This window comes from Panulirus ornatus, chromosome 17 (genome assembly GCF_036320965.1).
Source record: "Panulirus ornatus isolate Po-2019 chromosome 17, ASM3632096v1, whole genome shotgun sequence".
NCBI classification, from domain to species: Eukaryota; Metazoa; Arthropoda; class Malacostraca; order Decapoda; family Palinuridae; genus Panulirus; species Panulirus ornatus.
Window position 1 is genome coordinate 22,541,814 of NC_092240.1, and position 22,734 is coordinate 22,564,547.

General features: G+C 49.2%; 2 protein-coding genes across 7 annotated transcripts in view; one reads left to right on the forward strand and one right to left on the reverse strand.

Annotated features, from left to right (window-relative positions):
* nudC (nuclear distribution C, dynein complex regulator) overlaps positions 1-22,734 on the reverse strand; it is a 404,242-nt gene that overhangs the window by 238,568 nt on the left and 142,940 nt on the right. The window lies entirely within an intron of this gene.
* Positions 1-22,734, forward strand: part of LOC139754622 (uncharacterized) — a 234,783-nt gene that overhangs the window by 134,666 nt on the left and 77,383 nt on the right. For all 5 annotated transcript variants that reach the window (XM_071672099.1, XM_071672096.1, XM_071672097.1 and 2 more), the window contains exon 2: positions 8,653-9,189. In XM_071672099.1, the coding sequence (XP_071528200.1) occupies positions 9,148-9,189 (42 nt within the window). In that variant the 5' untranslated portion in view covers positions 8,653-9,147. The remainder of the gene's footprint in view (positions 1-8,652; positions 9,190-22,734) is intronic.

The following is a 22,734-nucleotide window of genomic DNA, read 5'->3' on the forward strand; positions in this document are numbered from 1 at the left end:
GATTTCCAGCTCCCTGCTCCCTCCCCTTTTAGTCGCCTTTTACGACATGCAGGGAATACGTGGGAAGTTTTCTTTCTCCCCTATCCCCAGGATAACACACACACACACACACACACACACACACACACACACACACACACACACACACACACACACACATATATATATATATATATATATATATATATATATATATATATATATATATATATATATATATATCCTAGCCTGAGCCAGGTATCCATTCTATCGACTAACCTTCAGGGGTGTATGAACAGCTGGGTTGAATGCCACCGCAACCAGGATTCAAACTTATGCGCTCGACCCTGGGAGGCCCGTGAATGCGTCACGGTCAGAAACACTAACCACTACACCACGAACATATAACATAAACCTGCTAATCATTTAGCAGCGTACGTAAAGGTTGAAAACACAGCCACACAGACCTGGAGGGAGACAATGGGACAATGGAAAGGATCAGCATGAACGACCACACTCAGACCAGAGCACCACCCATGTCTGATGGTCGACTTGAGAGCGACCCCTCATTCAGCACTGGTTGCCGCCACATCCCTCCTTCCGCCCCAGAACCTAACATCAACCTACGAGTGTAACATAAAACCAGTATGTTTCATCCTGTGATCAAAAACAGAGATGATTATGTGGTCTTTACACCAAGTATCATCATTCAACTGTTATATACGTTTTCCTGCCGACATTAAGTATGTCTTCAAGGCAGAGGGAAACCCTGGTCCACTCTCGGCCTCAAGAGCTCTCAATACCTACCAGCATGCAAGGCACATTCCCCGCTACACTCATCACGTATCGTCCCCTCTCTCAGGTCACGTCCTCAGCTGCACACCTCCTCACGACAACAGATGATATGCATATTCTAATCTTTTCCTAACGTTAATTGCCGCCTACAACTCCCACCAGACATTTCCAAGACAACATGAATTCCATTCCTACACAAACATTCGACTATTATTCTTTTTCTTCCTTCCAAGGCCTGGCAGCGATAAGGGCTTCTGGCCGTGGCTGCGACGCTTTAACATACAATAAATCATCTCCCGTAAGCTTCTGAGGTACGAGCATCCTCGTGAAATTCTTGGCTGGCTGACCACAAGGCGTCAGGTTCCCAGCAGAAGGTAGCGAGCGGGGTTCATCGTCCTTGACTTGTGATGTCCACCCTACAAGGTTCAGTGAGGCTGTTGTTTACCTACCTGGGCTATGTGTCGCCGCGTCCTCTACACTTTCTAAAAACATGTGATGTGGCAAGATTTCCACTGCTGCTTTTCAGAGGGACAGCGTCTTCTTTTTTTTTCTAAGTAGCCTTAAAGTCAGACCATCCCGCCTGGACCAAGGGTCTGCGTGGTCTGTGTATGTATGTACCTGAAAACGACGAACATAACGCATCAACAAGGTTCCCTATGTTGTGGCCTACGCAAAGTCTAGCTTCTTGAAGAAGGGGTTGAGATGGTACGAACCACTGGTATGATGGACTGGCCTTTGATGATATCATCAACAGTCTGGGTCAAAGTGTCAAGCCATCACACACACGGGTCTTACTGCTGTGCTTACGATGACACAGAGAGAGGGTTCACTCGTGACGTGCCACCGTGGTAGGGACCTGGACAGGAACCTCACCTCACACCACTCCGCCGAGGACACCTTCTCCATCCGATCATGCCTGGGTCTACCCCTCGTGATAAAAACGTGTCACCCGACCCCACGACCTACAGTAACCAAACACTCCACCAGAATTTAGTTCAATGACTTGATGAAGAGGCAAAGTGGTGCATCGCCTGGCAAGCGGGACATCCCGCCAAGGCCTTGTGATCCTGGCAGTGGGAAGCAGCAGATGGCCTTCAAACATGTGTGCCACTAACGTGTTTGCTGCTCGTGCGTCCTCACAAGGACCTGAAGACTCTTCGCTATCTATTTCTTTAACCTCAAACGCAACTAAATCTTTGGTTACTGAGAGGTGCCACGACTTCCAGGTCTTAATCTGATGTTTCTAAAGGATGTTAAAGATGTTAATATGGTTATCTTTATTTGTAACTAAATAATAAGAGAACCAAGTGACTAACCTTCCCACCCATAACAGTCATCGTGAGACAATACGTACGTAAGACGAGGGGACGAATCTATTCACTATGCTAGTAGAGCCATACAGACCTGACCTTTGTGGTAGAACATGTCCTACCATGTTGTAGGAAAGATAAAATCGGCACAAAAAGACATTATGCCACTACAGTTTCAGTGAGCATTCCTATAAACGTGATCGGCCGGGCATGTCCTCGGATGAGAGTGCACAGCCTCGGACAGTGTCTGCAGATTCGACTACTCAAAAGTACATCAACGAAATCAACACGACGAATCGTACTCAAGACCTGATGAAAAGCCGGAGTCAACGCGAAGATAACATACTATCAAAGCATATATATATATATATATATATATATATATATATATATATATATATATATATATATATATATGCTTTGGTAGTGTTGTTGAGGAAAGTGACGGTCGTGGTGGCGAGACTTCAACCTGGCACCTTAAGACTGAAACAGAGAGTGAACACGTGAGGCACCACTAGAGGGATGGAGGGTTCAGCAGGATGGGGGCATGTAAACTGAGGTCCATGCGGTGGGCTCGTCCACCACCTGAAGGACGATTGGGCCATCCCAGGCTCACCAGCCGCTCCTGCTGCACGAGGGTATTAACGTCCTCCCACCGTCACTACGTACGGTCTGGCCACAGCCACGCGGGTCAACCCTAACCTCGCCAACTTTTGACACATCCTCACCTCCATGGCACGGGTTCCCTCAGGGCACGGGTTCCCTCATCACACACGTTAAAACCTTAGCACCTCAACACTCACCACCCACATCCTCATCACACACACTTAAACAGCGCCTTAACCCTTAAACAGCGCCTTAATCCTTAAACAGCGCCTTAACCCTTAAACAGCGCCTTAACCCTTAAACAGCGCCTTAACTCTTAAACAGCGCCTTAATCCTTGAACAGTGCCTTAACCCTTAAACAGCGCCTTAACCCTTAAACAGCACCTTAACCCTTAAACAGCGCCTTAACCCCTAAACAGCGCCTTAATCCTTAAACAGCGCCTTAACCCTTAAACAGCGCCTTAACCCTTAAACAGCGCCTTAACTCTTAAACAGCGCCTTAATCCTTGAACAGCGCCTTAACCCTTAAACAGCGCCTTAACCCTTAAACAGCACCTTAACCCTTAAACAGCGCCTTAACCCCTAAACAGCGCCTTAACCCTTAAACAGCGCCTTAACTCTTAAACAGCGCCTTAACCCTTGAACAGCGCCTTAACCCTTAAACAGCGCCTTAACCCTTAAACAGCGCCTTAACCCTCAACACTTACACCCTCACCTTAGCACCTCGAACCTTAACAAACCCTCAGAACCTCCAACCTCGACATCCACACCTCCAACCTCTATATCCACACCTCCAACCTCTACATTCACACCTCCAATCGCCACGACTCTCCACACCTCCAGCCTATTACACTCTCCAAAACACCGGCTCCGCACCACCACCACCACCAGGACTTGGTCAAGGTGGGCACGTGGCGCTCTACCTGCCCACACCTGGTGAATCTTCCCGCCTCATCGACCTGTACCACACGGGCTCTGTGAGGCATCTCCAACGCTGAGTTCCCACTCCCTCTGTAGCACCAACCACACCAGCTCCCAACCACCGCTGCTGCAAGTTATCATCCCGCGGTATCCACAAGGAATGTTCTCTCCGTACAAAGACACCAGCAACACCGTTGTTTCTGGCTGAATCTGTCGTCTGGTTCCGTGGACACAGCAAATCTAAGAATCACAAAGTCGCATACATTACAAAGACTCGATTATTCCCTCACCAAATGGTACGTATACATATACATACACATATAAATACATACATCCATGCATACATACATACATACATACATAAATACATACATGCATACACAGCAAGGCATTGAAATATAATTACATACATATCCTCGACGTTATAACTATCATACGATGCACGACCTGCCTCACACAGACGACCCTCTCTACCATAAGGATGAACCCACACTACGTGGCCAGAGTTGACCCTACAATAAATAGAAATCCTCAGTCAAGTGCATGTAGGAAACTGGTATAGCCAGGGGGCCCCTCCGAGGTGGCGATAAAAATAGCAGTGCGACCTTGACCGTGGCGAGGAACCCACAGCTGGCTGGACTCAACCTGTCGACACCCACTCACTGCTGGTCAGGTGTCCCACCACACATCCTCCTCTCGGCCAGGTAACCCCCCCTGGCTCTGGGCGAGGTACCCCTGGCTCGAGCTACCACCTAAGACAAGGAGCCACGTGGCATCCACAGCTTAAAAAAAAAAAAAAAATCATTAAACAGACACCACAGTCAACAACTGGACGAACTATAATGAAAACCTCGGAAGTAAAGTGTGTGGCCAGAAAGTACACACATGATGTTCACAGGCAACCGGCGATGCACAAAAAGGCGCGGGTTTTTGTATATGTGTGTGTATGTGTGTGTGTGTGTGTGTGTGTGTGTGTGTGTGTGTGTGTGTGTGTGTGTGTGTGTGTGTGTGTGTGTGTGTGTGTGGGGGGGGAGTCACCTGGGGATAACACCTTCCCCCAGACACACCCATCAATCCCCACAACACCTCTCCGACGGCGCGCCACTGTAGACCCCACAACACAACACAACTCACCTCCGCTTCCATACATTTCCCTCCACAATGGAGTCATCACATCACTTTTCTTTTCCAAGTAGACACAGCCATGTATGGGAGAGCTGAACTGAGGGTCACATAACAGAGGGAAGCGGAGGGAACAATGGATCGTGCAGCAGGTGCGCTATGCTGGGGGGGGGGGGGGACGAAAGACCCAAGAGAGGACCAGTTATAGAAAATAAAGGAGGAGTCAAAGTACAGCGAGGTACCGAGTGTACAACATAACGAGCAGTGAGCGAGTGTGAGCCAGTTACAAATTAGGTCACTGAGAGAGAGAGAGAGAGAGAGAGAGAGAGAGAGAGAGAGAGAGAGAGAGAGAGAGAGAGAGAGAGAGAGAGAGAGAGAGAGAGAGCTATCCGACCCTCCCCTCGCCGACACTGTCCTGTCCCCCGCACCAACCACCTGACTACCTCCTTAACATGTTTTCCTGTTACTGAGCCGCATGCGTCCTCTCATCCGCGTGTGTCTTACCGTCTGCCACAACGCCATCCAGGCTGGGCCACCACACCACCTGACCTGAACGCGATGGTTGAGAACGCCATCACTGACGGCAGGCGTCACGTGACCACCACCACCAACCGATATCGGTGACGTCATGCGGTCATGGGCCACGAACGCCGGCGTCCCGTAACAAGGACGTAGGCAACAGCACAGCACTTACCTCACGGCCAGAGCCAGGTGGAAGGGGGAGGAGGGGGTCGACCTTTCATCTTACCTGTAATAAACAATAAAATCTAATTACCACTCAGAACAAAATATATATTATTACGTGCGTCATTAACTCTACCAATGACTGTAGGGCAGAGTATACATACATACATACATACATACATACATACATACATACCTACATACACACATACATTCATACATACATACATTCACACATACATACATATATACATACGTTACTAAAACAGAGAGAGAGAGAGAGAGAGAGAGAGAGAGAGAGAGAGAGAGAGAGAGAGAGAGAGAGAGAGAGGCCCCTTCATACCGTACAAATATATAATTACACATACTCAAACAAATATAAACCTACATAATATACATATGGAAAAAAAATCTTTCCAGATGGTTCCGATGAATTTCGAAATGATCAATACGACCCATGTTGCCTGGGTAGGGGGGGGGGGGGGGGGGGCTGGTGAGGAGGGTGAATGTGAGTCTTCCATCCTAACAATTATGGCAGCCCTAATTTATAGTCATTTTCATCGCAATAGGAAATCATAATAACATCCATTAGTATGACAGAAAACGTCGCCAGCAATTGATATATGACAATACCATGTACTCACAGCTACCAACGTGAGATCAGACCAGAGGGCGATTCTCAGAATCCTTCGTCCGTATTGTCATAATGTTTCGCATTAAAAAAAAATGTCAAATGTACCGTGTGTACAAACATATCACAAGCCATTAAATCTGCTATCTAGCTGGCTGTCCCTACAGAGAAAAATCATGGCAAACACACCAAACAAACATCTGACAGTGTTGGTCTAATGTACATCATTATCGCCAAGGACGATGTTAAGTCCTTTACAAATATATCTCACACTTACTAAGTGACCGAAGACATACAGATGTTTTACTTGTCGTACGTTCATGTTACTTCACCATCGCGTCAACCCACTACCCAAGCTGAACCCCCACCACACTACCGATCTCTATAATCCAACGCTTTGGTCACAAACTCACGAACCTAAACATCATGACACTCATCAACCCAACCCTCACCCATCCCCCACCGCTACACCAACCCTCACCCCGCCGCCACACCAACCCTCACCACACCACCTCACTAACCCTCACCCCGCCGCCACACCAACCCTCACCACACCACCTCACTAACCCTCACCCCGCCGCCACACCAACCCTCACCACACCACCTCACTAACCCTCACCCCGCCGCCACACCAACCCTCACCACACCGCCTCACTAACCCTCACCCCGCCGCCACACCAACCCTCACCACACCACCTCACTAACCCTCACCCCGCCGCCACACCAACCCTCACCACACCGCCTCACTAACCCTCACCACACCACCTCACCAACCCTCACCACATCACCTCACTAACCCTCACCCCGCCGCCACACCAACCCTCACCACACCACCTCACTAACCCTCACCCCGCCGCCACACCACCCCTCACCACACCACCTCACTAACCCTCACCACACCACCTCACCAACCCTCACCAACTTCAAGATCATATTCTCACCAACCTCATCTTTGCCACACTATCGCACCAACAGCATATACCCTCGACACATTACCTCACCTCCGTCACGCTACGCCAGCCTCGTCAGGAAGTGAGGTGTGGCGACCTGGCACCATGATGCCACCTTCTACGCCGCCAGAGGTCGTTAGAAGGTCACCGTCAACAACAACAGCAGTGGGAAGAGTCTGGTAAGGTAGGTCATCGTGGAATGTGTGGTGTAGTAATCACCTCACTTTGAGGAGACGTGCGCAGTGTGCCAACTGTAATCTCCAGTGTCTCGTGTATACACGTTGAGGCGATGATGAGGACACCTCTGCCTCTGGCGTACCGTTACCGCACAACTCATCTCTCCTCACATTAAGTTAATTACACTGTACCTCCCAGGATGACCTTACCAGACACTCATCTGCGAGGATGTTGCCAGAAGGTGACCTTGTAACAACGTGCTGCACCCTCCCTCCAACCCCCGGCAGCCGCCCAGACGGCGACCGTATCAATATCTTTTATCCTGTGACTGACTGAAGGAATCTCATACACACTACATCCTCGATGACCAGTTCCCGTAAGACTTGATTCGCTTCAAACATTGCCTACGTATGTTGTCGGCTCGAGATGGTACGGTAATCAATCCCGTTTAATATAAAGGATAAAACCCTCCTCTCCTTGCTGTAGGCGGAGATCTCGAACCACCTTTAACCTCCCTGAGAAAGACGAGGGGTCGTCGTGCCATTGTGCTCAGGGGGTTAATTACCCAGAGACCTGACGCTCCCCACATGAAGAACTGTAATGACGGTGTCCTAGCACACACACACACACACACACACACACACACACACACACACACACACACACACACAACGTCTTCCTCATTCGTCTGGAGGAAACGTTACGTTGGTCACATGTAAGAGGCTCTCCAGCCAGCCTGCATGTGACACCACCAGGTCAGCCATCACCTTCATGAACCCATGATATTCACGGACCGCTACTTCAACGTATAACGGGATGGGTGACAGTACCGCTCATCTGCATACATGACACTGCACATTTACTGAAGGTTTGTCATACAATATGACAAAGGCACGATACATAACAACACCTTATAACCCCCCACTGCAGCCTAACCTGTTTACTTCATAACAACAAAATACTTGAGGTTAAAATGAGGAAGTACCGGAGCAGGGCGGGTGGTGGGGGAGTGGGGTGGGGAGACAGACGACCCAGCACCCTCGTCCAACTAGCAACAGATCCACCCCTCAGGCAGGACGATGACCAACCATCCTTGGCTACGACACCCCGAGGTCTCCCACCCGACCCCTTATGGATCAAACGTTCCCCATCATATCTTAGGGTCGTATCGTCGTACCACAATCGTCAAGAGGGTTAGAAAATATAGATCTATGCCTCCATGATTATCACAGCCTTACGTCACTCTGTAGGGTATCTATACAATATCACTACTCATTTCCCTTCTCTTTTTGACAAGAATTCTTCGCATAGCGCAGTACTGAAGATATATACCTTATGATCAATGTGTCTTAACAACATTCAGTAAACCAGATACCAAATGTTTTCGAATAAATCTCTTCGTTGTATTCAGCTCTAATAGGAATAAGGAATCGTATAGTGTGAGGTTGTAACAATGTATGTGTTTGTTTCCCCCCAGAAAACGAGTTGTTGGACCTGAGAGAGAAAGAGAGGTGGGGCCTTCTACACCTCACCAACCTCTGGCCAGGCAGACCCCAGCCGACAACCATCACCACACAGTGTCTCACGCTATCACGAAGTCAACACGAGCACCCGAAGCACGGTCGTGTTGCCGCTGGTCAGGATCCCCACCACTGCCGAGCCAGTAGTGAGGGAGGCACTGGAGGAGTGGACGACAAGCCCTACTGCAGGAGCAACATGAGGCTGCCGGCCGCCGACATAACCACCACCGCCATCGCCACCATCAGCAGCAGCAGCCAAGGCTGCCCCCACACCACCTAAGCCTGGCAACGTCCGTCATTACGTGGCCGCCGAGAGCAGCAAGTGCAGCAGCAGGAGCCAGAGTCTGAGTGGCTATCCTGAGTGTGTGCTTGCCTGAGTCCCTCACTCAGTACACAACTTTGGAGTGTGGTGTTGAGAGCACTCTGCGTAGTGTTGCAACCCGCGAGGAGCAATGATAGACAACCCGATGTACGCCCGCAGGGATGACCTCACGGTGAGTACAGCTTTTTAACTTATGATTTAATTCCTTCCTTCCAGCCTGCCTGCCGGTGGGCGGCACGGTTCACTTAGCTATCCAACACATGAAGACGTGGCTCCCACCATACCCACCGACACACAAGCTTATCTTTAGTAGTGGTAGCATCTATCATCTCTTTACGATGTACTGGTACGAACACTCATACCCAATGTAAGAAAACGAATAACCATCTCGTAAGAATTACTGACAAGAGAGGAGAAGCAAGAGACGATGTCAGGGGCACGCCGGAAGGATGTGTTCTTTAAATATCACACTAAATGGTAATGTGACGAGGAAGTGCAGCGTTGTGCGCGAACCTTCAGGAGCAGTCGTGGTCATGTTGCCTCACGTACTCCTACTGGACATTTCCCTGTACTTGGAGACAGACCCACACCCTCCTATTCACCTTGGCGAAATCATTCTTCCGCTACCATCACCGTTCTCGGTAATGCCGGTAACAACATCTAAATATCGACTCTCGCGTGCATCGCAACGTCTACCATCACACCAAGAGGCCAATCCACCTACTAGCTAATAATCTCGGGGCTACCCAACGACGCAAGGCGTCCACATGCATGCTGCAGTGAATCCACGGCAGGCATCACCCGCAGCCGCACGATGCCTCTTCATCCCAGGGCCGTCGGCTGGCACACGAGAGCGACCCAGCACCCACCGTGTTACTCGGTCAGCTGAGAGCTGTGTTTTTACCTGAACAGCTTCATGTTCCACGAACCAGTAATGTTAAACTGCTGCTGTACACCCAGAAGATCATGCCCTTCACCTTCCCTCCGACTCCTCAACAGGTCTCCCAGAGGTGACACAAGCGTCAAACGTCCGCTCGTCGATCCGTTACCACTTTACTAACCCATCCATTATCCCCCACACACAACCCCCACACCCTTCGTGGTCTACAGACGTGCACGGGTGTTAAAGGCCGAGCATCTGGCTTCCCCTCGAGGATGAGCCGTCGATACAGTTACCTGCCACACGAGGGAGAGTTTCCTCATAACACTACTTCCGTCCACACACCCAGCTCCGCCGCCCCCGGGCACGACGCCCACCGCCCAGGAGCGTCCATTTCCCCTCTCCTTAACATGTACAGCAGCAGCGCGAGCATTACAGTCCCACTGCTGCTGCTGCATACGAATCAGTTCAATATTCATAGAGCAGAATATTCCAAAGTTATGTTGCCAGTCCGGGACCAGACCGGCCAGCGCCTTGTACCACACCAGGTGTTGTTCTTGTTGTGCACAAGGTAACGTAGTGTCGGTCGGCCATATAGAATAATTACTCCTGCTTATGTATGCACACACACACACACACACACACACACACACACACACACACACATACACCATAGACTATGCCAGGTACCTAGATGTGTGTGTGTGTGTGTGTGTGTGTGTGTGTGTGTGTGTGTGTGTGTGTGTGTGTGTGTGTGAAATTTGAAAATCATTTGCGTTCAAATCTTTATGATGAAAAGCAATTTCTGACGACTGCAACAATAATCTTCAGATCTCATTGAAATGTAAAAAAAAAAAAAAAAAAAAAAAAAAATGCATCTTTGTACATTTACTCGTGCTTCCGTTCCTCATCATCAACACACTCGCTCACCTGTCACCCTCCCCATCTCCCACCACACCCACCCCAGCACCATAACTTCACTCCCACTCTCTCATCCTCACCACCACCTCACACCCCTCTTCCCATCCACCCCCCCACCACCACCATCAACAATGGCGCGTTGAAGGCAAGCTCAGCGGAAAAATTTCCAATATTCCTTTACGACTTTCTCTCGGTCCTTGCATGACGCTTCCCTGTGCAGGCGGGAGGCCGCTCTACACAGGGGGCGGGAAGCACTCCTTCCTGCAGGGGCGTCCGACACTCCATGGTCTGTCCGCCCTGGTTGTGGACCCCACCCACACGGACCGAGGGACCACCACCCTCCACCAACCTCCACCACGGATGGACACGTTCCCCGTCACAATGAGTGGAACCCCAGATATATAAGTACCACTGGGAAGAGCTAACATCGCTTAATTCCAGGGAAGGTCGCTAACCTCTCCTCGTCTTCCATCGCTATATATAGACAGAGACAGACAGATAGATATATAGGATGACAGATAGACAGACAGATAGACAGATATACAGGTAAAGAACTGGTGAGGTCAGAATCCCTCCTGTATAATAAATGACACAGTAACCACACGGTTTCTAACCCAACCTAGCCTATCACGAACCACTTTTTGAAGTTAGCGTCGCCCGTCAACTTTTCCTCATCATCTCATCCTGCCTTGTACCACACAGTTACTCAGCCGTGTATTCTCAATGTCTCATCGCCTGTCTGACGTTAACCCTGGGTCCCAGTGTTTACACTGGAGACCACACCCGCACAGCCAGTAACTCACACGTAGCTACCCCACCCATAATCACCCTAGTTACAAGTCCACACCAATGACGGTGTGGGAATGAACAGAATAAACAATAATGATAATAAAAAACAGCGGACGGTGGGACACATTGCATCATCTGGAGCCCCTCTCCCTCATGCACCACCACGACCCACACCTCAAGTCAGTATATAAATGAAGTGACCATGATGTTGTAGCTGAAGTGTCCCCCCCCCCCCCGTGAACAATGTGATCTTCGAACCTAATAAGATTTAGAAAGTCCCGGGTGTAACTCCATTTAGGAACGATTCTTATGTTCCGACGTGAATCATCTGAAAAGAGAGATAACAATGACATGATTTTGAAAGAAATGCTCGACAATACTGGAACAATGCAGGCACCATCGTCATTCACCGAGTGCCAGACAATGCCGGCTGTTTTCCACTAAAGTATATATATATATATATATATATATATATATATATATATATATATATATATATCACCTGTTTACCAAATGGCGTCCTAGCTACGTCTCTTCGTTGTATATCAACTGACTATTATATTTCTCTCTTGTGTCTCCCCTGACGATGTGATTGTTACACGAAAGTGCGCTTGGGAACCTACCGTGTTTCATTTTCCCCGTGGTCCTGCCTTCGTCTGGGGGCAATATCAAAGATACGTTTCAGCACAGACTTGAAAAATACTTCGCCTCAGATCCACGACCGACATTATTTGCACCTCCTTCGCTACACGACAAGTTTACAGGTCTTCCTTCCTCTTTATCTGCACGTCTCTCTATTCCTACCACAGTCATCCATGAGTTCCTCTTCAGCTAGCACAAACAGCCTCGTTAGAACCCACTGGTCTTCGCTGTTTGAAACAGGTATATGGACACACAACATCTGCCTCAGACACCTCGCGGTAAAATCCCTCTCCCCTTAATCACTTAACTACCACTTCCAGCACCACACAACATCTAGCAAGTGAAAAGCATCACGCTCAAATTTTCCCAGTGCGTCAATCACAAGTGTCTGGAAGAGAAAGTTCCCCCCTCTTAACCCCTCCATGAAGACGTTGCCAACCCTGGTTAAGATGGCGGGACCTTTGACCCGACCACTAAGAGTTGGGTCACAAGCATCGCCATCACCCCCAGGGTCGTACCGTCGTGCTTAAGGGACGCATCGTCTTGCGTGCCGTCTGTACCGTCGTGCTTAAGGGACGCATTGTCTTGCGTGCCGGCTGTACCGTCGTGCTTAAGGGACGCATCGTCTTGCGTGCCGTCTGTACCGTCGTGCTTAAGGGACGCATTGTCTTGCGTGCCGGCTGTACCGTCGTGCTCAAGGGACGCATCGTCTTGCGTGCCGGCTGTACCGTCGTGCTTAAGGGACGCATTGTCTTGCGTGCCGGCTGTACCGTCGTGCTCAAGGGACGCATCGTCTTGCGTGCCGGCTGTACCGTCGTGCTTAAGGGTTAGACTTTCTCTTTGTAGATGGTTGGAGTTAGGGATGTGGGATGGGGATGGAAGGGTAGCATCAAGAGGCCTTACAACCCTTCCCTCCAGTAATAACAACACTGCACAGTCACCAGAACCAACCTGCTCTACGTACTTACACCATCCCGAACGTCGGTCTAAACACACATACAAGTGCACTCTGTACTTACCACGTGGTGAACTATCAACAACAAATACCCACACTGGACGCTCCTGTAACACACACCTGACGCAACCAGAGCTCTGATATCTGGCAAGAATGACGATAAACATACCGGCGATGTGTTAGCACAACTGCTCCAGGACACGTCCAGCCACAAGCCACAGGTAACAATATAACACAATGACGTAACTTGTTCACACACACCAGCCAGTGCCTCGGAACCGAGTCCAACACTGTCTCTACCAGCCAGTGAACCTACACCCGAAGAATGCCAAGTGTAATCCTAGTGTACAAGAGTTTCAAGAGATTCTTGTGTAGGATACAGGCAGATCACGTCAGCAGGAGTGGAGTGGCCACTAGGGCAAGATACAGGTAGATCACGTCAGCAGGAGTGGAGTGGCCACTAGGGCAGGATACAGGCAGTTCACGCCAGCAGGAGTGGAGTGGCCACTAGGGCAGGATACAGGCAGATCATGTCAGCAGGAGTGGAGTGGCCACTAGGGCAGGATACAGGCATATCACGTCACCAGGAGTGGAGTGGCCACTAGGGCAGGATACAGGCAGATCACGTCAGCAGGAGTGGAGTGGCCACTAGGGCAGGATACAGGCAGTTCACGTCAGCAGTCTCCTGCTTCTGAGAAACATATATGACTGGTCTACTTCCTGCTCTCAGTGTGATGACGGCAGGGCCCTTGCTGGGAGCCTACCATACCCTGACTGCGAGGAGACTCTGCACAAGGGCCACGGCAGCGCAAGCTGTGGTGTCCACGTCTCTCGAACCACAAAACAACAGAAAGAGGAACAGCGTGACCGTGTAATATTGTCGTACCTACATTAACCCTCCGTGAAAGAGCCGTGAGGAAACAATGGGTGGTCAGAAATCTAGTTCATTACATCCATGTGTGTCATTTACTACGACCGTTAGGGGAGGTGTGGGAAGGCGAGAAGTGACGAAGAAATCTGAGATCAATCTACCACGGTAACCTGAAAAAGAAGCATATTAAAACCCACGACGGTGAGTGGGTGAGGTCTAATGAGAACCTGATGACCTTGAGAGAATGGTGGGCGGGTGGCCAGCCACTGCAGTTGAGGACAAGGGCATCCATCATACAAGATGGCCAGTTTTCTTACACAAACACCTTTCTCTCCACCTGTTACTGTCGCCTCAGGTAAAGTCCCTGCTGTATATAAACCCTACATGACCCTGCAGAGCAGCCTCATGATGCAACATCAACGAATGATCTTACTTCATATTCTGTGGTCAGTGTATACAGCATGGTAATGTTCCTCCTGCATTACGTATTATTCGGTAACAACATATATATATATATATATATATATATATATATATATATATATATATATATATATATATATATATATATATATATATATATATATATTTCATACTATTCGCCATTTCCCGCATTAGCGAGGTAGCATTAAGAACAGAGGACTGGGCCTTTGAGGGAATATCCTCACCTGGCCCCATTCTCTGTTCCTTCTTTTGGAAAATTAAAAAAAAAAATGAAAGGGGAGGATTTCCAGCCCCCCGCTCCCTTCCCTTTTAGTCGCCTTCTACGACACGCAGGGAATACGTGGGAAGTATTCTTTCTCCCCTATCCCAGGGATATATATATATATATATATATATATATATATATATATATATATATATATATATATATATATATATAACTGTTTCAGTCTTTCCCAAAGGAAAACACCCACCAGTGTAAGTGTAGTGGTAGCAGAGAGTGTGGCCCAACACCAGGTTGTATGGGGTACACACACACACACACACCTTATCATTATAACAACTACTGTAACGTATAAGGCAAGTGCCAACAATGAAATCTTTCTCAATTCGTCATACAAGAAGACCCACTTGTACTGCAACGTGGACTCCTTTTGGGGAGTAAATATTCCCCAAAACTGAAAATTCAAATGAAGTTAGAGACGTTTAATGATTCGCAGCTCACCGCCACCCTAAAGCAACACCTCGGAATATACCAGGGTATATAATTCCCTGCCGAACGGAACCCCAAGGCAGTCATGGTGCAGGCTGCCAAGGTCATCCCACCAGACACTTTCCAGTAATCCTCCCATCACCTCCACACTGAAGACATTCACGACCAGAACTGGCTGCACGGATCCCCCCCAACTCACCCAGCTACGCCATGCGAGTCGCCCGCCGCACTTTTATTCCACCCACACTGAGCGCCAGGGAGGAGTCCCTAGCTTGGATACGGTTAAACAAATAAAGGACCCTACAGGACGGGGATCTGCTTCACGCAACTTTGTTAGGCCAGTATATAATGCCTCCGCAGGCTGAGGTTACCTGAAAGGACTACAGGAGACATCAGAAAAATTACCATTCTTGCAATTCAAGAATTTCCTCATAATTAATCATGAGGTTCCCAAATTAATATTGGAAAATAACATCCCACTGGCACGACAGGCATGAAGGACTTTGTAAAATACAACCTCTGAAATCCACCAAAAGGGAGAAGATAGGAGCCCAAGACTCTTCGACACCTTTCCATCTACCATCAGGAACAACCAGGGATGCATGGTCGACACCTTCAAGAATGCCCTGGGCAAGTACCTGAAGTGGAGGTCATGTGGGCCTGGGGGCTGCGGCTTCCAAAAAAAGTTTGGTCGACCAACGACCCAATCTAGCAGCCTGGGCCCGACCCGGGCTGTGGGGATGAAGGCTTCCCAAAGACTTTACTCAAGGTAATATGACGTCAGACTCATGAGACGTGAACACCTTCATCTGAGACAAGAGGACCGTGCAGGTCGAGTCCTCTGGTCATCATGTGCACTCAGCTCGTGGTCCCAGGTTGATGTCGTTACTACCAGCATGGTGTGGATGCTACCCGTGGTCCACGTTACCCCAGGCCTCACACCCTGACACATCTCAACATAACACCCACCCAACACCACCGACCCTTTAGCGCGACGCAACGGTACGAGACCCATAGGCGTGATGATGTGCTCATGAATCTTGACCTCGACGGTACGAGACCCTTGCGTACGGTGGCAGGAGCATAAGAGGTCAGGTTAAAGTATCACACTTGAGGATTGTATCATCATGCTCAAGGATCTCTTACGGTCGTGTTCGTGTGGGTACAGCCTGACACTACCATACAGGTGGGCGTCAGGTAAAGCCTCACCCAATACACAGTACACACACCTCCAGATGACCAACCCGGTAAGCCCCAGGCCATAAGGTCTCCTCCCTTAACACCACACACCTCCAGATGACCAACCCGGTAAGCCCCAGGCCATGAGGTCTCCTCCCTTAACGCCCTGCGGTTACTTTTGGTGGTTGATTCAACCCAGAACCACCAATTAAACAGTTCGTGAGAAGTGAGGGGAAAAAAGATAAAAAAAAAAAAGGGGGGGGGGCTTTGATACAGCGTTGGGAGCAGGAAGTGTGGCTGACAAAGACCCAGAGGCTGAGTACGTCATCATGCTACGAAATGCAACTCACTTGGGGGTGTTGGTCTGCCTACACTTCCTGAATGCCCTTAATTTCTGACTGAAGTGGCACTTCCTCATTGAACCGTGATTCATCGCAAAGTCTTGTAGTGATACAAATAATTTTATGAGGCTTGGGCAGACGCGGGATACGCCTTGCGGTCTGCAGATAATTGCTGGTGGACGTGGGGTGAATGCGTTAGCCTTAACATCGTGTCCACAAACAAAGCAGCATCGCAGTCTTACCACACAACATACATTCATCATTTACCTTCTTTTTTTAGTTTGTGTCCACTGGAAAAACAACAGTGTATTATGCAGTTGTAGAGGACAGAGTCGCCACTCACCTTGACGTCAGATACCCACTTTCACATCAACAGAATATCAACAACATTCCCCTCACATCAATGGAATAAAATGTACACCAGACAGCATCCTCTCACTGCCCCCACCGATACCAACACCAACCAAACATGACGTACCCGAGGCTGACCACGAGAGCAGTCAGAGGAGGGAAGTCTCCTGCTCTAGGTGGGTTTTCCTTACATGAGTCAGCCAGGTTTCCTCAATACACCAGCACTGTTGTAAGACTCCACATGTGGTTTTATACACGGTGGTCTACATCACTGAAGGAGGAGGACTGCCCCCCAAAACGGCAAGAGGATGGAACAGGTCCACGGTGGCCACCATGACGAGCTGTTCTAGATACATGTATACGTACGTGTATCTGGGCATGAGGAAGCCGGTGTGGCAGGACGGCCGTGAGCTGCATCAGACACCTCCATGACCTCTCAAGTGACCCCTGCTGCTTCGTATGTCACGAGGAACGAACTGATCCATACAATGAAAACGTAACATCCACACAGTGAAAACGTAACGTCCTCAGGTAGAGCTTTACTTAAATCTGTCAATAAAAAGTTGTAACTAATTTTGCCAAGTATGTCAAGGACGTTTGTCTTTCTATTGCAATTAATTTTAGAGAAATTAATTCTAGAGAGAGAGAAAATAATCTGAATGAAGGAGACATTCTTACCTCGGCTTAACGGAAGGCCAGAGCCCATCCTCATACCGCTAGAATCCGGTAATACCCGAGTATACTTTTCTAATCAAGACGAATTGTTTATCCTCATAGTGAGAAAATATAAGTCAGGCTGTGGGTGACGGTGTGTGTGTGTGTGTGTGTGTGTGTGTGTGTGTGTGTGTTCTTGCCCCTCGTGAGAGGCAGTGCACACTGGCTATTCAGCGTCACCCAACGCACTTCGCAGCGAAACGGCAACCCCACCCATCCGTCGACACACTAGTTCCTCCACTACCAGAGAAGAAGGACACATGTAATCATATCTTCAAAGAAGTAAAGGAAAGAGGAGAGTGCAAGTACTACACACACACACACACACACACACACACACACACACCTATGAACACAACATACATGCTGTCTTGATGGAGCAACGAAGGCCCCAGCACACCTCTCCGGGCAAATCGACCTGTCCATTATTTAGATAAGGCTAACTCCGACCCGCCCAGCTGAACGCTAAACAAAGCGGCCACACGACACTTGACACGAACGCCCGCCTCGCCCACTCTCCACACTTGGAATGGTCATCTCTTTGGCTGTTATCAGGCGGCCACGAAGGGTTGTCTTGGGTAGGTCCCAGGCACCGGGCTGGACCATCCCTGATCACGACGATAGACTTGAATCGTCGTTCTTATTCTCTGTGTAGTGATCCCGCGGTGCAACCTCCTCTGATACGGTTCTCAACATATCGAATTCAAAATATATACAACACCTCAAACATACTCACCACAAGCAGAGGCAAGTAAGCTCAGTCTGTTTTCCCTCGACCAACCAACATACAAAGCATGATTATCCACTTGGTCGTTTCAACACCCAAGTCGACATTTACCAAGCACAGTGGTTGATGGGTAGACAACAGCCAATGAAAAAAAAAATTACACACAAAAAAAAATTCTCAGTTCACTTCCGCCTGACAATGTGTCTCGTTGTAAAAAAAGTTAAACTCTCATTACTTGACGACATGTCTCTCCTCGGGTAAAGTTTACTTTTTGTTGTTGTGTTTTTTCTCTCCACCAGAGGCAAGGTGGAAGTACTGTTACTATGAAAAAGACCAGTCCCTCCGCCTTACGCTCGGCTTCCACAGTAATCAGCAGCGTCAAATTCTTCCAATACAAACGTAATTCACATAACTGACCAACTCTCGCCCGAGCCAACCTTGCCAAAGCGGAAGGACAGTAACTGTTGGATTCGTATATATTTCCCAGTGACGCGACTCGCAAGGCTCATCAGCAAATATGTATAATGAAGATTTGAAGCTCTAAGTACGTGCGAACCTTAGCAGTAGCGAGGAGCGAGAAAACTAGCGTTTGTGTGGGAAACGAATACATGTGGCAACGTCTAACTAGCAAGTCTTGCATACGTGTGTACGACAGACCCTTTACAGATACACCACGACAACTACTCAGGGGAGGCAGACAAACACACCATATGTTCAGCGACAACTGCAGACTGAGTCACCAAACTGACCTCACTGGTATAACCTGCTTTCGTTCCTGCCTGACGCTCACTTTACTGGCAAACATGTGAGCCTGGCGGCGGCAGAGTGACCACAAGGTACTAGTGTCAGGTTATTCTTGGTCCACTTCAGCTATCAGCATAACACAAGTGCCGATACAGACCAGATATCCCTGGGGGTATTTACCTGCATAGCCCATCAAAAATCTCTCTTTGTCACTCTCTTCCAGAAACACACACACACACACACACACACACACACACACACAACATGGCCTGGCCTAGCATCAACATTTCTCACCCGTCCAAACGTGAATGTAAGCTATACAAACTGTGTTTATGACGGTGTTGTATGAGTACTATCTACCAGACCCGCCCGTGACGCGCCGTCCCTACCACCCGCGTCACGGGACCACCAATGACGTGCGAACACGAATACGTTAAGCTGAACAGAAGCAGAAATCTCATGCCAGGATGGTTACTGCTGGCTCAGGTAACAGTACTGCTGGCTCAGGTAACAGTACTGCTGGCTCAGGTAACAGTACTGCTGGCTCAGGTAACAGTACTGCTGGCTCAGGTAACAGTACTGCTGGCTCAGGTAACAGTACTGCTGGCTCAGGTAACAGTACTGCTGGCTCAGGTAACAGTACTGCTGGCTCAGGTAACAGTACTGCTGGCTCAGGTAACAGTACTGTTGGCTCAGGTGACAGTACCGCTGGCTCAGGTAACAGTACTGCTGGCTCAGGTAACAGTACTGCTGGCTCAGGTAACAGTACTGCTGGCTCAGGTAACAGTACTGCTGGCTCAGGTAACAGTACTGCTGGCTCAGGTAACAGTACTGCTGGCTCAGGTAACAGTACTGCTGGCTCAGGTGACAGTACTGCTGGCTCAGGTAACAGTACTGCTGGCTCAGGTGACAGTACCGCTGGCTCAGGTAACAGTACTGCTGGCTCAGGTAACAGTACTGCTGGCTCAGGTGACTGTGGCCGTGATGTAAGTGCGTAGTAAGGTCAAGGGGCTGCGTGGGTTGGGTGAGTGGTGGTGGTCAGGTGTTGTGACGGACTCCAACCACACAACACCCGCCTCTCACAACAAGGTCACAATAATGTCCTGCAACGGGCTCTTCTGGACCTCCATACCTCGCCCTCCATCCTAATCACCCTCACCCTTCATCCCAATCACACTCGGCCTCCATCCAAATCATGCTCTGCCTTCATCCCACTCACACTCGCCCTCCATCATGCTCACTTATTCTTGCCGTCCAAGACACTGATCACGTTATATAAAGACGACCTCTTTTTGCCACCCATGCCAACAAAAACTACCACAATGGTACATTGTGTGGGTAACACTGTATAACAAGCACAGTGCGTGAGAGTACGTCCCCAGACTGACGCTGTGCACCACACTGAAGGTACAGATGTGTCCCCGGCCGCCGACGGTACATAACCCATTGGACGCTGCTGTGCGTGGCACAGAGTCTGAGTATACACCTCATGTACATGCAACAGTTCACGAGTTACATGAAGACGACAGCAGAGAAGCCGCCAGCGACTCGGCCGTTCTTGGTACTGAGCAGAGTGGTGACCTCCCCCTAGCACTTGCCGGAGCAGCGATCACCCTGGAATCATCGCTCACGTCCCTGACGCCTTGGCCATATTCCAACTAGCGTCTGCACACTACCCTAATATAAACAATCACACTCGCTACGGGCGGCGGTGAACAACGCCATGACCAGCGTCGTCCTCCAGGAGGCCTCACACCACCAGCAGTACATACCTCGTCGCCACAAGCCACCAGCACCAGGAAGCACCACACACACACACACACACACACACACACACACACACACACACACACACGACACCACCGCAATTAGCGGCGTCTGGAACCTGTGTCAACACACAGCCGGTTCATGATGCGGGCGTCAGTGCGAACATGACCAGACCCACGACTCATGCTACACATGACGCTGTCATCATGCCCTCCACTCATTACTGAGATACTGTCAGCATGGAGATGGATGATACTACAGCTGTCATCACACCAGCCACAACTGGTGCCACGAGGAACACCGCTCATTATATAGGAACTACCATCACTGTGCCATGGACTCCCTTCACAGACCTGCTCAAAACACATCATGCACGTCCTGCTGTCGCCATGACGCGGACGACTCATTACAGAACCACCGTAAAGTCGCCGAATCCTTTCTTACATGTACTGTACCACTTTCTGAAACACTTGTGGAATCCTACTTCCTTCTTTCTGATCACCGACGCGGCTTTCCTGGTGAAAGGCCTCTGGTTAAGACCTCTCCTCTGTGGTCCGTCTCGGGTCCTCCTCTCTCTCTCCCGGGGATTCTGGTGAACCATTTGTAGTGGCTCATGACAACGGCAAAGCATTTGACAGGTTGTGGTATGTCTTTCATTTGCAAACTTACTTCCTTAGCTCTCTCTCTCTCTCTCTCTCTCTCTCTCTCTCTCTCTCTCTCTCTCTCTCTCTCTCTCTCTCTCTCTCTCTAATGCACAGCTTCCTCTCTGGTCGGTCGATGGCAGCAGTAGCTGATGGGGCGACCTTCACCCGGAGTTGACCTGTAGCAGTCTTCTGGGTCTCCTAACCCAACATTCCAGGCTGGGTCCAGGTGGCTGGGTCCAGGTGGCTGGGTAGGGTTGCTGGTCGACCAAGACGTCCCTCAGGGTTTAGTCCTCTCCCCTACTCTCTTTCCTCTCATTATAAATGACGTCCTGTCATCTGACACTATCTACTCTCGCACTAATGATTCCACTCTGCTCACTTCCACTCATCTTTCCTCTGCACTTCATTCTCATCTCGTACTCTTTCTCGCACCACTTCAACTCATCTTTCCTCTGCACTTCATTCTCATCTCGTACTCTTTCTCGCACCACTTCAACTCATCTTTCCTCTGCACTTCATTCTCATCTCGTACTCTTTCTAGCACCACTTCAACTCATCTTTCCTCTGCACTTCATTCTCATCTCGTGCTCTTTCTCGCACCACTTCAACTCATCTTTCCTCTGCACTTCATTCTCATCTCGTACTCTTTCTCGCACCACTTCAACTCATCTTTCCTCTGCACTTCATTCTAATCTCGTTCTCTTTCTCGCACTGATCAAATCTCTTAATTCATAACTGTGCAGCATCTGGGAATGGGGGTGACGGGGTTAGATTCACCAGAGCTAAAACGCACCTTTCTGTCTATAACTATTTCTAACTTGTAACTCATTTCTCTTTGTTCATTTTTAAAGCACCACAATACTCAACCTAACAATGACAAACATGTTAGGCATAACCATACCTTCTACTCTGCCCTGAGAACCCTACCACGGCCTAGACCTACAGTGCGCACCTGGATGTTGCTTGCCATAGTTTATGTATGGATACTGGCTACACGAGGATTAACCGTTACGATACCTCCTGCTTCCCCCGAACA